The sequence below is a fragment of the Diceros bicornis genome, chromosome 15 (genome assembly GCF_020826845.1).
Source record: "Diceros bicornis minor isolate mBicDic1 chromosome 15, mDicBic1.mat.cur, whole genome shotgun sequence".
Classification (NCBI taxonomy): Eukaryota; Metazoa; Chordata; class Mammalia; order Perissodactyla; family Rhinocerotidae; genus Diceros; species Diceros bicornis.
In genome coordinates, this window is record NC_080754.1 from 37779038 (window position 1) to 37795367 (window position 16330).

The 16330-nt window shown below is 39.6% G+C and overlaps 1 protein-coding gene across 1 annotated transcript in view; it reads left to right on the plus strand.

The window, feature by feature from the left end:
• Positions 1-11090, plus strand: part of DGKG (diacylglycerol kinase gamma) — a 155960-nt gene extending 144870 nt beyond the window's left edge. The window contains exon 24 of the mRNA XM_058556163.1: positions 8256-11090. Coding sequence (XP_058412146.1) covers positions 8256-8354 — 99 coding nt within the window. The 3' untranslated portion in view covers positions 8355-11090. The remainder of the gene's footprint in view (positions 1-8255) is intronic.
• The last annotated feature ends 5240 nt before the right edge of the window (positions 11091-16330 follow it).

The following is a 16330-nucleotide window of genomic DNA, read 5'->3' on the forward strand; positions in this document are numbered from 1 at the left end:
CAGTTAAATTAGAATGAAGTAAAACAAAAACTGTTAAATAGAGTTGACTGAATACAAATGGTGAAAATCATTCTCTGAATGAGAAGATATATAATGTAAACATTAGTAACCTAGATCCCCAACCAAACGTTATGTTAACCAAGGCTGAAAGCACACGGGAGACATTGTTGAAGGAATAGTAAAAACATGCTAAATTTTTCATTGCCTTTCCTCACTTTGATAATTAAAAAGTATAAATCAGAAGAAAATTTTAGTAACTAGATAGCAACTAGTAAAACTAAAAACAAGGCACACACCTTTCAAATCTGGGAAAATTTAAAATTTGTTCAATATAGCACAAGACAGAAAGCAAATTGAAGCAACATGAAAGAGGTTAAGACTAAACATATGGACAATAATGACAAAAAATGTAAATGTGTTAAAGTCCCCTATAAAGGAGCAGTACTCTCATATTGGGTTAAAAATTAAAATCCAGTGTTATACTTCTTATAAGAGATATATCTAAAACAAAGGTGTATATATAAACAGGTGTATAAAAAGTGTATATGTAAACAGGTGTATAAAACAAAAGAATATATATATCTTTTAATTTTATTCTTCATCAAGCATAGAGAAATTAAAAGTAAGAAATGATATTGTTAACTATGTTAATTGTAGGCAAACTAACCTTCCAACATGCCAAAGCATAAAGTAGAATAAAGAAGGTCATTTTTTATTTGATAAAAAGCACACTCAATTATGAGATACTAAAATTTTAGTACCTAATAACAGAATCAAAATGTGTACTATGAGAAACAGTATCAATATATATTCTGAGAAAAAAATAGATATATAAGAAGTTGGCAAAAAGATAGGTATTGGGGCCAGCTGGGTGGCACAGGTGGTTAAGAGCGCACGCTCCGCTGCAGTGGCCTGGGGTTCGCCAGTTCGGATCCCGGGCACACACTGACGCACCGCTTGTTGAGCCATGCTGCGGTGGCGTCCCATATAAAGTAGAGGAAGATGGGCATGGATGTTAGCCCAAGGCCAGTCTTCCTCAGCAAAAAGAGGAGGATTGGCAGATGTTAGCTCAGGGCCGATCTTCCTCACAAAAAAAAAAAAATATATATATATATAGAGAGAGTATTGAGAGGCTTTAAAATATTTGTTTCTGCCTTTGAGGTCAAGAAGCAAAAAAATAAATATCATAAAACTTGGATGAAATAACTCTATAACCTATAAACAAATTAAATATCTCATTTTTTCAAGGATCCAGAATATTTACTAAAATAAATCATAAAAAGTTCACAAAGAAAAAACCTGTATAAAATCCAGAAGTAGAAATTATAAAGGTTATTTTATTTGACCACAAAGCAACAAAACCAGAAATTAATAATAAAAGAGTAAATGAATAAACAAACAAAATCCAATCACTCAGAGATTTTCAAATTTTCCTTAAAAACAGTAGATTCAAGAGATCAAAACCACCATTACTGACTATTTAAAAAATAAAAATTGGAAGACTTTCATTCAAAACTTACATAATATAACCTAAACTATATTTGGAAGTAAATTCAAAGTGTCATATATTTCCAGCATTTAAAAAGGAAAAAAATATAATGAATAATTCCAAAATTAGAAGAACAATAATAAAACAAACTTGGCAGAAGCAGAAGGAAGAAAATAATATAGATAAAAGTAGAAATTAAATAATTAAAAAACAGGAAAATCTAGAACTAGTTCTTTAAACATGTCAAATGTTTGAAAACCTAATTTTTATAAGATCTGTTTTTCTAACAGAGATCAGAGATATTAAAATGCAAAAATATATAATAAATGTAATAAATTATAAATATAAATGTGGTAATGGTTTTATTTAATTATAAGACATTATATAATATGATGTATAATATATAATCATCTTGATTCTGATAAACTTGAACATCTTATGAAAATCCTAGGTAACCATTAATGAAATGGAAAATGCTTTCAAACAATTATATCCAAAGTGATCTTAAAACAGATGGTCTTACTGATGAGTTCTTCCATACCATTAGGAAATAAATATTTATGTAAACTGTTCCATAGCATAAACAAAATAGAAAGCTACCCAATCCATTTCATGAGATTAAGACAGATACAAAAACCTAACAAAAATTATACTTAACAATAGAAAAGTACAGACCAATCTCAAATATGAACGTGATACAAAAATTCTAATTGAAGAATTGATGGATAGAATTGAGCAATATATTAAAAGAATCATTCACTCCTCAAGAAGAGCATATTAAAAGAATTCAAAGAAGTCTTCTAATATTAGTTTAGATAGAAAAATTACATGATAATATGAATAGATGACCCAAAAATATTCAATTATATTCAACAATTCTGATTAAAAAAAAAAATCTTAGGAAACTAAGACCAGAAAAATACTTCCTCAAAATAATAAAAAAAATCTCTCTTAAACCAATAACTAATATTTTACTTAATAGTAAAACACTACAGGAATTCTCATTAAAATCATGGACATGTATGCTAACATTGTTTGGAAGTTCTGTCCAGTGCAATATCCATGAAGCAGAAAAGAAATATAACTATTTGGAAAAGAGTCAAAACTGTCATTTTTTGCAGATAATGTGATTCTGTATATAGAAAGCTAATGTAACCAACTGAAAACCTCATAGACTAAATTATTTCTGTAAAGCCCTATAGAAAGATAAATAGACAAAAGTTAATAGCTTTGTATATACCAGCAATAACCAATCAGAAGAATATAATAGAAAAAGGTTGAGATATCATAATAGCAACAACCAAAAACAAAATCCTAAACTCAATTGTGAAAAATAGGTGACGTCTGTAAGACTTAACCAGTATAAAAAGAGATTTGAATTTGTTTCTAAATAGGGATCTCAAAAGAAATCCCAATGCAATTGTTTTTTTAACTTGACGAAACAATGCGATAGCTAAGGCATTTTATGAAAGAACTGTGAGGAAGGACTTCCCACAAGTTATTAAAATAGTTATAAAGCCACAATAAGTGGCACAATATTGGATAGATAAATCAATAGTACAGAAGACAGCCCTAAGAAACCCTAGTACACGTAAAAACTAATGAAGAAAGAAAGAAAGATCATAAACTAATTTGAAAAGAATGGACTGTTTAACATATGGTATCCAAGGAATTGCCTGTTTGGGAAAATCTCATTATGTACCAACCTCTCACCTCAAACCATACTCCAAAAACAAAAACAAAAAAACTCCAATTCAATGAAATAATTGTGACTAGTAGGAGGAAAAATAAATGAGTATAATCACACTGTGAGCATGGATTCTAAGGAAAAAGTGATATATTTGACTAGTAACAAATTTAAAATGCTACACATCAAGAATCACTATAGATATTTAAAAGGCTAAGGACAAGATGTGTGCAATAGCAATCACAAAGAACAGGTTAATTCCCATAACGTATAAAGAGCTCTTAGTAACCAGCAGGAGAAAATAGTAACAGTGCAGTAGTACACAGACAATTCAAGGAAGAAATGCCATGGGCTTAATAAAGCTGTGAAATACTATTTAGTATCACAAGTTAAGAAACAAGGGGAGGAAAGAATTTCATATTAAAATAGTGAGAAGGCCATGCCACATTTCACTTATCAAATTAGTACAATTTGTTTTTCTTTTTAAGATAATATTCATTGCTGTCAAGGGTGTAGTGAGGTAAGAGTATAAACTAGTACAGCCATTCTGGAAAGCATTTGAAGCCACATATTAAGAAGAACCTTACAAATATTAATATACATTGATCCAGTTCATTTACTTTGATCCTTAAAATTTTGTTCATTATACTTCTAGAAATTAATTTTAAGTAAAATATAGATTATCAGAAATACAGACAGAGACTGATGTATAACAATGTCAATTTCCATATTATCAATAGTAGCAAAAAAGTGAGCGGAAAAGCCCGACATTTAGGGAAAAGGTTAAATAAACTATGTGATATTTATCAAATGGAATAATTTTCAGCTATTGAAAATCATATTTAATGACATCAGAAATACTTATAAAATAATGTTAAATGAAAATAGCAGATTAAGATGCTGAGTTCAATTTTATTAAAAATATATAAGCATAGAAACAAACTGAAAAGATATATACCAAACAGTTAATAGCAGTTACCTCTAGGTGATTTTTAAATTTTTCAATATTTTCTAAATTCTCTAAAATGAGCATATATTTGTTTAGAATTATAAATATATGTATATAAAATATATATTATTAAGAAAACTTGCCTTGTGCTTGCAGCACTGTAAGATGCCCTCTCACACTTTACCACCGCAGTTAGGTGGCATAATTTGAGCCTTAAAATTAAGAATCTTCCTCTCCTAGAGTATGACAATAGTAGGCTCTCAACGTTGAAAGGGATTCTGGTTATCTACTCCAGTGATTCCCAAAGTTGAGTATGGATCCAAATAACCTGGAGAGCTTTTAAAACACAGATTATTGAGTTTCTGATTCAGTACATCTGGATGCCTGAGAATTTGCATTTCTGACAAGCTTCCAGGAGATGCTGATGCTGCTCGTCTAGAGACCACACTTGGAGAACCAATAATCTAGGCAAACTTCCTAATTTATCAATAAATCCCAGACTTCTCCTCTACCCCTAGCAAAACCCGATTGTCCAGCTACATTTGCAAGCCTCTGATGGCAGGAAACATTCTCATGAAGCAAGGCATCCTAAAACCTTGGAGAACCCAGAAATAGCTAAGACCTGAAAGACTGCACAAGCCCCATCCCTCTCCCCTAGGCTCATTTTTTTTTTTAATTTTTTATTTATTTATTTTTTTCCCCCAAAGCCCCAGTAGATAGTTGTATGTCATAGCTGCACATCCTTCTAGTTGCTGTATGTGGGACGCCACCTCAGCATGGCTGAAGAAGCGGTGTGTTGGTGCGCGCCTGGGATCCGAACCCGAGCCGCCAGCAGTGGAGCGCGCGCACTTAACCACTAAGCCACTGGGCCGGCCCTCCCCTAGGCTCATTTTAAGCAGGAGTATTTCCTTAACTTTTTAAGATATCACTGAGACTAGTTGGACCTTTCAGGTTTGTGCCGTTCTATTTATCTCCAGCTGAAATTAGGGCAGACTCGGCACTTCCTGAATGATTTGGGAAGGGTCCATACTGATGGTAATCGGCCATATTGCTGGGCAGAATCTGAATCATTTGCCCTGAGAGGGCAACTTTCAGGAAGGAGTCCCTCAGTTTATTGCTTCTCTTAAAGTATAAAAATGTGTTGGTTTGCGTGAAATGGCCCCCCAAAACAAAGTCAACCCCCAGCACTTAGTGAAATTTTACAATTTACTCCATTTTAAAGGAGAAATTATATGCTGCGGTACTTCTGTGAATTTTGAGCTAGCACACAGCAGTCTACTGTATCAATTCTCTTTGTAATAGAGCAGAGAATGAAGAACATGGGGCTGCTGTCCTTAGTGCTTGTCATATGTTGTAAATGTTATGAAAGGTTTCTAAGAAAATCATAGAGACTTTAGTTAATTGCCTGACCTACCCAATTACCAGAGAAGTTTGGGTTCTAACTACAGAAATGTGGGATGCTCTCTTTCCATCAGGATTTGAAAAGGCAGGTTTAGCCACATCCAATTACTTACTAAAATGGAATTTTAACTATTTAACCCACTAGCCCTTCCTAATTTGGGGGTACGAGACTGACATCTCTTTGATTCAAAATGAGGATATGATCTCATACTTCTTGCCTTCAATGTATGTACATACAGTGAACTCTCAGTTATCTGTAGTACTAGAATCCACAAACCACATCAGAATCTCATGTTACCCGGGAGCTTCAAACTTCAACCCCATCAAGACCTATGTCAAAACTGCTGAAAAACCAAGTGGGAGGGATTTGAGTTTCACTTCCTCCTCTTTGCCCTGGAGGTGCTAACAAGCAAATAAATCGCTCAGCTATAGGGAGAAAAAGGAGAAGCAAGGGTCTTCTGTCGTCTAAAAAAATGGGCTCCATCAGCGGGAAATGTACTCAGCGCACCAGCTGCCACTCTCTGCCCCAAGCACAGCCATCTCCACTGTCGGGACGTTCTCTCTTTCTCCTTGGTTGTGCTAATCAGTCAGTACTTCCACAGCATGTGCTCTGAATGGGCTCTGCGCTGGCTCAGGGAATACCAGGGTGACTAAGATGAAGTTCTTCCCCTCAGGGGGCTCATGTGCTCCAGTGAGAGAAGGCTTACCCCAAGGAAATGTGCCACAAATCACTGTCATTAGATAGTGCCAAGTTACATGCCACAGATAAGTGCTGTCAGAGTCCCCAGTCTATGCCTCACTTCCATGAGTTCCAGAATAAACATAATGCCCATAATAAGGCACATAACACAAAATGGTGCTTGATGGGTTCTTGGTTTGCTCCTCTGGTGACTACCACAAAACAGAAAGACTTACTCCCTTTCTAGATCTCCAGGCTGGTGGAAACCAAGAAAAGAGTCATTTTCAGCTTCCTCACCCAGGTTATGCTAATTTTCCACAATGTCTTTTGGTCCCATCTTTTCCATTCCATATCCTGGGGCCTTATAAATTTAAACCTAGTTTGCAGTTGGTACCCTCTTAACCAGACTCTCCCTGACTCCAGCTCGCCCTGACAACAGCTGTTGAATAATTTCCCTCAAACTCGTTTTTTCATCCTGTTAGTCTCTAGCTTAAAAAGTTATCATGGTTCCCCATTACCTCTCATTAAACCCAATCTCTCCCACCTCCCCTTTAAAGCCCTACACCAGCTGCCCCACCGATATCCCTGCCCTCATTTCTCATCCTTTGCCCCACACCCAACCAGTTCATATGTAGCCCCTCTACGCAGTGCTTTCTCTTTCTCATTTCACCAACACATTTCCTTCCATTCCTTTCAAATCTTAAAATTCTTCCTCAATTGCTTCATTCAGACTCTTCTCATTCCTTACCTAACCTCTTTTTGACACCACTTGATTTATCCTCCATTAATTTAAACTTGTTGATGGGTCTCTATCTTTAAGAGTTCTGTTGTTCTCTGTGGTCACACTATCAGTTCCAAGAAGTTGGTAAAAACCATGAAAATGGGCTCATAGATTCTGTTTCTTTCGACATACATCTTTCTCTTCCTCCAATATAAGATAACAATTATTTAACTGTTATATTCCATTATACAATGGGCTTTCATTGACTATCACTTAAACTTCGCAACAACTTTGCGAGAAAAATAGGACAAATGTTATTATCCTCACTTTGCAGTTCAGCAAGCACTGGTTTTGAAGGTTACATGATTTGTCCAAAGGTTCACAGCAAAGAAGTGGGAGTTCTAGGACCCAAACCCAGGTCTTTGAATCCTAAGTGCCTCTTGTTCCAGCACCATCTTCCTACTCAGAACATGTGTCATACTTGATAAATGTTGATGGACTGGTAATACAGATTATTAATGTGACAGTGTCACCAGGCCACATTCAAATAGGGATTAAGCATCTTGAAGCCATGCCCTGGGGATAAGGTTGGGAAGAAAGGCAAAAACGAGAATTCACCAGTGTCTTTCACTTCCAATTGACTTAAAGTTTGCAGGAGAAAATACTCATAAAACCTAAATTCGAAAAATGTATATGCTTTTAAAAGAAAGTTGGGTGTTTCCTGGAAGGCTAAGAAAAGAGGAAACATCTAAGAGACTCACTTGCAAACTCTCCACATGGTGTTGCTTGGGTCAGAGGTCAGACTGTAGCTTCTAGGTCAACTTTGAGTTACTGGTGACATTTCTGCACTGCCTCAGCAGGAATGGCCAGGAGCGATGGAGGTTGGGAATCCGAAGAACTGGGCTCTAGCTGTTCTGCCCTTCTTTGTGTGACCTTAGGGTAATCTAAGGCTCAACAGAGCCTTGGGCCTCTGTTCCTTTATCCATCATGCAGAGGGGTTGAGTGAGATGGTCCCTGAGGTCTCCTCTGGCTGTGACATTCTGAGAGTCTATGAATAGCAAGGACACAAGACAGGTGCGAGTTGATCAGCACGTGGGAAGCTCACACCTGTCTCTCCCCAGTGTTTCCGCCCCTCACTTCCAGCAGTGCCAAACTCCAGGCCCAGTCAGGGTCCAGTTGCCAATTTTGAGCTGTTCAAGGACAGTCGTCCTTCTGCATGGGGCTCCTTCCAACCCGAAGTTGGCCTTCCTTCCTCTGTCTGCAACTCGCTCTTCCATAGGCTACTGGGATTTGCATGCCACTAATTCATTTCTACCTCTTTGCTTTTAGATTAAAATTACTCACAAGAACCAAGCGCCCATGATGATGGGGCCTCCCCAGAAGAGCAGCTTCTTTTCACTGAGGAGGAAGAGCCGTTCAAAAGACTAGACAATGTGCCAAACGCCAGTTAAACCAAGAGATAAAACAAGAAACTGTAATACATACACACACAGACACACACACACACACACACACACACACATACACACACTCTTCTCTAACCAGTGGAAGCAAAGCCACCCTTTAGGAAGAAACCTTCACCCTGACATACGTTCTATTTCAACAATGGACACATCCCAACAGAGCCAGTGCCAACAGAACATTTTGAATGGACTTAGGGCCCACCATGGTGAGGTTGGCTCCTGCAGCAACCTCCACATTCCCAGAAGGCCCTGAGTGGGACTTTCTGAGACTGAAAGAGCAATCCCCCTTTCTTCCCACCAGCCCTGCAAGTTTCCTCATGAACCCTCGCAAGAAGCAAGCTGCAGGTTTCCTGCCTATGGTGAGATCGGATGTGGCCAAGGAAAAGAACTCCTGTTCCAGAGAACTTGCACAAAGGTCCCTCTGTACAGAGACAAAACAGCCTCCGACTCTCAGAGCAACACCCTTGGCAGGGCCCAGCAAGCGCACGTTGGTTTCTTGGTTGTCCTTTGAGCGACAGTTTCTCTCTGAACTTGCCGAGGAGGCAGAAGGGCTGTGGAAGGCTGTGTTTCCATTCTTGGTTCTCCGCTCTGTCAGTGGGCACTTGTTATTTTCCCGAAGCCTTCTCCTGGTGGCTGTGTGTTTGTTTAGAGACGGCTCCAAGAGCCCCCAGAGCTGCCTGCACAGCACACCTTAGATGTGGTATTTATTTTCTTAGCTCTGTGAACACCTGGGAGGGAAAGCAGAAAAACTGGGATTTATTTTTCAAATTGGTGTCATAATATTGTGTAAAAAGGGAAGGAAAAAAAAAACACCCCCAGCTTCTTTCTTTTTCAAGCCAAAGCGTGTTTCCTGTTTGAGTTCCAAGCCCTGGTGGCAGACTATTCCTGAAGGCAGAGAAGATGGGAGGGAAGGGCTTTTTGCTAAGGAGACCAGGAGACAAACCATCAGATGGTTCCCTCCTGCTCTTTGCACCCACCACTCTTAGAGTATGACCTGAAGGCCCTTCTGATGGTCTTAAAGTGTGTGTACATATATATAGCATATATATTTATATATATATAAATATTTATTTACTGATGGACTTTTCCTGATTGAAAAAAGAATTATGTAGTATAGGAACAGAAATTGAGAAAGAAAAAGAAGGTTCTTACTCTCAATTTCACCATTTCGTTGTCAAGACAAATTTCCCCATGGTGATCATGAGATGAATTTAAGGGAAATGAAAGTAGCTTCTTATCATAAAGAGACTGAGAATTCCTATTCTGGAGTCTCAAAAAAAAAAAAACCATGAAAGATATGCTGGGCAGGATTTATACTCCCATTCGTCAGATATAGAAACAGAGTCTCAGAAAAGCTAAGAGACTTGTCCATGGTATCTTGGCTAATGTGGTTTGGGAATAAGTGCCACTAAGAAGATATTTAATAGAGACAAGAACCCATACATCTTGGAATAGGGTCATTTCTGGTCACTGAGAAATGATTCTATTTGGATCCAGGTGCCAGGGAAGAATGAATGTGCAGCACGTGTGTGGATGGGACAAGCCCACGCGAGAAAATGAGGGCCTCATGATGCTTCCCAGAGATTCTGTCTGGCCTGAAATGGTGAGAAGTTGGCCTGGGGTTGAAGGCACTAGACAGATCATCAAATTAAACTCTCCACATGTCAATTCATCATGGCCATCATAGCCTCTTAGTCTGGAAACCACCCTGGCTGCAAGGATGACTCAATGGAGAGTCACAAGGAGGACTGAGGTACTTTCTACAAGGTGCTGCCAGCCAGTATCCAGAGGGGTCTCAGCAGAGCTCAGTGGGCTTTATTCAGCTGGTGCCAGCGTTACCTTCTTTTCCCGAGGGCAAGACTGTGTAGAGCTCCATTAGTAGAAAGAAACATTTGCCTCAGCACCTTTGCTCCCTCAGGCCTCCATCCTCTCTGAGATTTCTCAAGAGGAAACCTGAGCCCACTCAACATCGCTCCACTGAGCTCCCTCTAATCTCCTTGCACTGGGTCATCAGGAGCTTTGCATAAGGAAGGAAAAATTAAGATTGTGTGTACAAATTGATCCTAACCCTGAAGGAAGCAGTCATCTAGGACATTTAGGACAGAGATCTAGGACCATCCTGCTCAACCTAACAGTGCAGAACACTGGGCAAGGAGAAAACCAGGCCACTGGAAGAATGTCCTGAATGATGGGATCCTTGGCAATGGGACCAACAAGCTTCAGAATGACAACAGGTACTATCATGGAAGTCACTTGATTCTGAAATGAACTCAGGTTCAGGTTTGGGGTCACTGATCCTGAGACATTTTACAGAAGTTTTTGCCTGTGTTTCAGCCCTGATCCCCAAAATTGAAGCTGTTGAGACATGGCACTATCAACAGGTGAAACTGGTTCTCAGAGATTCACAAGTCAGAGACTGGCCCCTGCCTGCTCTGCTCCAGTGCACAGGACTTGCAATGTTGCTTGAGAGACATGTGCCAACTCTTCATTAGAGCCACAGAGCATAACAAACTTGGGTGGAACTGCACTCGCAATTTGGTAACCTCAGTGACTCCAGTGTTGTTGTTTAATATGACCTTGCAACTCATCCTTTAACTGCTGTGTCTGTGGTTTCTTCCTATAGAGTACCTCATCATAGTGGTCCTCTCAGCAACCTCTAGGTTGGCAGAGAAGGTATTACTATCCCGATCTTAATAATGAGGAAAACCAGGCTTAAGAAGGTTTAGTGACTTCTTGAAGTCACACAGTTAGGCAGTCAGGGGAGAATCCAGTCCCTTATTCCTCATCTTATTCTGATCCTGACCATGCCACAGACGTGTTCTCACCTGCCCCCATACCTCTATCCCACTAGCAATAAAAAGAATGAAACAGGAAATCTTCGATACATCACGTTGTCCCTGGACTAATGGGCTAGGAATTGTGCCTCATTATGGCTTGCTCTTTGTGGGTTTCCTCCAGTGAGTTGAGAATGGAGATAAACTTAGTAGGATGATTATATTTCAGGTCAGAGACCAACTCCTCTCATGAGAGTTTTTCCACAGATGGAAAAGATATGTTAAAATTGCCAAATAAATTAGGAAATACTTGGCAGAATCTGGAAGAGCCTCCAGACTGGCGTTACATAACGTGCATATACATTATACATATGCACATTATATAAGGTGACATAGTACTTTAATGTGCTGTATATATTATGTAAATTACATATTTGTGAGTAATCATGATAAATATAGAGACCCACTAATCACTTTTTTACACATACTCAGTGACAGATTAGGAAGTTACTTTGCCAGAGAGTCTTAAAACTTACTCTCTCCTGCTGCTTTGGTTCCAACTCCTGCCAAAAATAATTGCATCAACTTTTCCCATCTCTAGCCCCCTCTCCTCTTGCCCAAAACCCTCAGTTACTGCCTATCCCAGCTAGGCTGTACCTTCTGTGGAACTACCACAATTGGGATCCATAAAAATAGAATCATGGGGCTAGGAAGGATCTAGACTCCCAGGTTCCTGCTGTCACAGGCCTACACCTCAACACTCCCAGCCAGGTGGGTGCCTAAAGCTAATGTTAGAAGGTGGGGGGAAGGGGGAGTGGGAGGAAGAGGCTACCAATCCTCCAATGAAGGAAACTCCATGTGGTGTTCCTTGGCCACCAGTTCCAGGGTCCAACAACAATCAATCAGGAAGTTATTTCAAATGTCTAGTCTAAGTCCCCACAACATATCTGAAACCATAATTTCCTAAAATGTGTTTCACAAAATACTAGTATCCATAAAGTGCTCCATGAAAACAGAGTTCTGTGGTCAAGTACTAGATCCCCTACTAGGCGATATATAGAGAGAGGCTTAATTCTAAGAACTCACTGTAAAGAACCACACAAGCCTTTATTTGTCTGTCAACATCTATAGATTAGAAACACTGCCTTAAACCCACCATTTGTTCTTTTTGTTCTCAGTGGAGACGGGAACATGCAAGTAACCATCCTCTACAATAATATTCCAAAAAGTACTTTTCTAAGATAAGGAGTTTCCATTCTTAAGACATTCTTTCTAGTTTCTTCTATGTGATTGTTTAACGACTTTCATTGCTCCCCTCTACATATCTTCAAGCAAGAATTAAGGATCTGAACTCCTTGTCCCCTAAGTGAGGAAGGGATTGGGGAAAAATTAAGGGGAAAACCTGACAGCTGCCAGGGATCAGACTTTATCTGTGGAGCTCCAGAGAACAGAACCAGGTCTAAAGAACACAGTTGTAGGGAGGTCAATTTTTATTCAATCTAATATCTGCTCTTAGAGCTGGCCTAATATAGAAAGGGCTGCCTTGTGGGGAAATGAACAGCCATCTGCTCTTACAGAAAAAGCCTTAACCTGGTTGGGTGGGGAACAAGCAGTGTTTGATCTACCTTGTCCAAAAAGCTATTGAAAGCATTTTTGTAGGCATCCATGTTAAATCAATAGGTTTGTTACTTCCTTTTGAAGGTATACCACAATGTCTCTTGTTTTCTGAAGGAATGAATAATGACTCCCAGAGAGATTTCTGAATCAGTGGGTACTGACCAGTTAGACCACATTTATACATGGCAGGATTGACCAAACTCATTGGCACCCTCAAGATCACTGGTGGTGGTGATCTCTCCTTGGCGGCTCTGAGAGTTAAAGGAATGGATTACAGTATCAAGACCAAAAGAGATTTTGCATTTCTATTGAGGTCCATATTAGCAGTTTGGAATTCTTCTCCTAGTCACAAATACCAGACCTGCATCCGACTCGCAATGACAATGAAAAAGAAACTATCTCACATTTCAAATCTCAATCAAGTTTTAGATCAAACAAAAGAGCAGAATTGTATAGAATTTCACATGGGGCCATTGTTTTAGCTCACCTTCATGTCCCACCGTATTGGAGTGCATGGTTCAACTTTCTACTATAGAGAGAAAACAGGAAAGGGAGATAGGAAAGGGAATTCCCATTTATTGCTTACTGGGTTCAAGGCACTGTGTCAAGGTCTTTTCATGTGCTGTCCCACTTAATCCTCAAAACAGCCTGTGATATGGGCATTGCACTTATTTCACAGATAAAGGAATTGATGCATAGAAAGTTAAAGTACCTTGTCCAAAGTCAAACACATTGCAAGTGGTAGAGCTAGGACTTGACATGCGTCTGCCTCACATCAAAATTTATGCTTTTTCTACCATATTTTAGTGCCTTTAACATTATTATATAACTATTTCCAACCCTACTATCATCCTGGGTGAGATTACATGGTATTGACAGACTGGTCTCCTATCTGGTCAACCTTGGTATAGCCATCTAATCATGTTCCTAGTGAAGAACTTCCAGTGCTTGGTCATATTAAAACTCAACAGCCTCCATGGACAACTGCAACCTAAAACCTCACCCTTGCAATGAAATTGGCAACCATCCCTTAATCCTCAACATTTCAAATTCTAGCTGAATGGGACTCATTTCCCCAGGCCTACCTAATGGATTTTCTGTTCAACTCTGTGAGTGGGAGAGCCACAAGCAGCCTTCTCAGACTTAAATGCCATGGTCAACAGTGACTGACCTGCTTGGGGAAGGAGGGCTAGGGTTGTTGCAGGGAGCCTCCAGCAAGAAGGCTCTGCATGTGATCCTCATTAGTGATAGGCGTGGGCTGGGCCATCTGTGTTCCACAAGAGAACAGAATGGCAGGCTGCCTTTCAGATGCCAAGAGATGCTATCTAATGGGAAGATCCAGAGAGCTCAAAAAGCAGAGAGGCATCCTTCCTGCTTTTCTGTGGGAAGCCAGGGACACAGAAAACCAAGTGTGTTTTCCAAGGGCATCTCTGTGGGAAGCGAGGGACACAGAAAACCAAGAGATTTTGAAAATTAGCTGCTTACCTTGCTGGGCATTCCACCTTTGCTACCATTTCCTTCCTTATGTCCACGGTGCAGGACCACAAGCAGAACTCTGCAGCCTCATCTGCTAACTAAACTCCCTTAAATGGAGCCCACAATGAACCTATGTTTTCCTGAAATCTGTGGAAGCAGTGGCAGGTGCATTATAGCAAGGCATTAGAGTTTGCAGCTAAGCCTCCAAGTCAGGAAACACTGCAGATAGAAGAGACCATTTAACTGGATGCTCAATGCAATCCATTGCATTCCCTAGAAGAAATAATCAGAAAACGTGGAGGACTACTCTAAATGAGTCAAATTAGGAAAATGCAATTTGGAAACAAAGAGAATAACATCTATCCCAGTATCAAGCATGTAGTAGGTAATAAGTAAATATTTGTTGAATGAATGAATAGCTCATGTGGGTATCTGTCCTTCTACCCTGGAATGGGTAGGGGAAGGAAGGTAGAGGGGATGAAAGTTTTTTAACTAACAACTCAGGAACTTGAAACCACAGGATGTAGAGGGAGCTCATAGGGGCCTTTAACTATCCAGACATCTGTTGAGTGATGGATACAGCTAAATATGGATCATCAAAGGGCTTTCTAGGTCACATGGAGGGCAGCTTCATGATTCAGAAAATATGAAATTCAATTGGACAGAAAGACAGAAATATTTGCAATCTACTTCTTAGAGATCAGGTCAGAATTGACAAAGAATAAAAAAGCAGCACAGAAGTGGAGTTACAACACAGTAAGAGATCAGCATAATAAGATACAGATGCATGAGATGAAAAGAGATAGAGAACTGGATTTTTTAACAGATTTATTGGGGCCGGGGAGATGAGCTGAACACTACAGTCCAAAAATGGAAGAAAGGACTGAGAAATCTTTTTTTATAAAAAGCTTAAAGTTGAATTAATGGCAAAATGGAAATGTCCAGGCATTAATAAAATTGTTATTAAATAACAACTATCATTTATCGTCCAGTCCAAAGCTTATTACTTTTATGACCACTTTTAAACTTCACAAAAACGTTATGAAGTTGGTGCTATATGGTTCCCATTTGACAAATGAGGACTGAGAAACAGCAAATCTCATGGCGGCAGATCCAGGATTCTGATCTTTCAGTATCTGCCTTCAAAGCCCTTGTCCATGCCTGCAATGCCATCACTGATTCCTCTGAGCTTCAAGCGTGGTGACAGGGATTTACTACTCCCTGTCCACGACTTAATTCCTTCTCAAACTGGAAATGCAAATCCCTCTCTTCCCTCTTCCACAGAGCCAGAGTGAGAAACAGCATTCATTTGCCTGGGCGCAGAGGCACATTAGGAGAAGGAGCAGGTCTGGGCAGCAGAAAGTCCACATACACCTTACACACCTCCCTCCTTCTTAGGTCTTCTCTCCAAGGTACCAGCTGGCCCATATCCTAAGATGCTACTCAGAGAACAGCCAACAATGAACACCTGGTGAAGGACTCAACGAGATCAGAGTGTTCACCTAATATTAAAGATCATAGTAAAAGATACACAGAGACCATATTAAAGATCATGTGCAAGTGAGATGAGGTCAGGTACTCAAACATCAGAATTTAGTAATTGATATCTAAAGGTGGAAAGGAGATTCGAAGTATCCTTTTAAAAGTCTGTTGGGTGAAACATAATTTGGGGTAAACACACTGCTTCTGGAATGATGGGAAAAATTGAACTTTTTCCTTTCCAAAAAAAAAAAAAATCCTTTTTAAAATGGAATCTTAGGAAGAATGACAAGGTGAGGGATAATAAAATGGAAATTTTGTGTGTGTGTGTGAGGAAGATCAGCCCTGAGCTAACATCCATGCTAATCCTCCTCTTTTTGCTGAGGAAGACTGGCTCTGAGCTAATATCTATTGCCAATCCTCCTCCCTTTTTTCCCCAAAGCCCCAGTAGATAGTTGTGTGTCATAGTTGCACATCCTTCTAGTTGCTGTATGTGGGATGCGGCTTCAGCATGGCCGGAGAAGCGGTGCGTTGGTGCGCGCCCGGGATCCGAACCCAGGCCACCAGTAGCAGAGCACGCACACTTAACCACTAA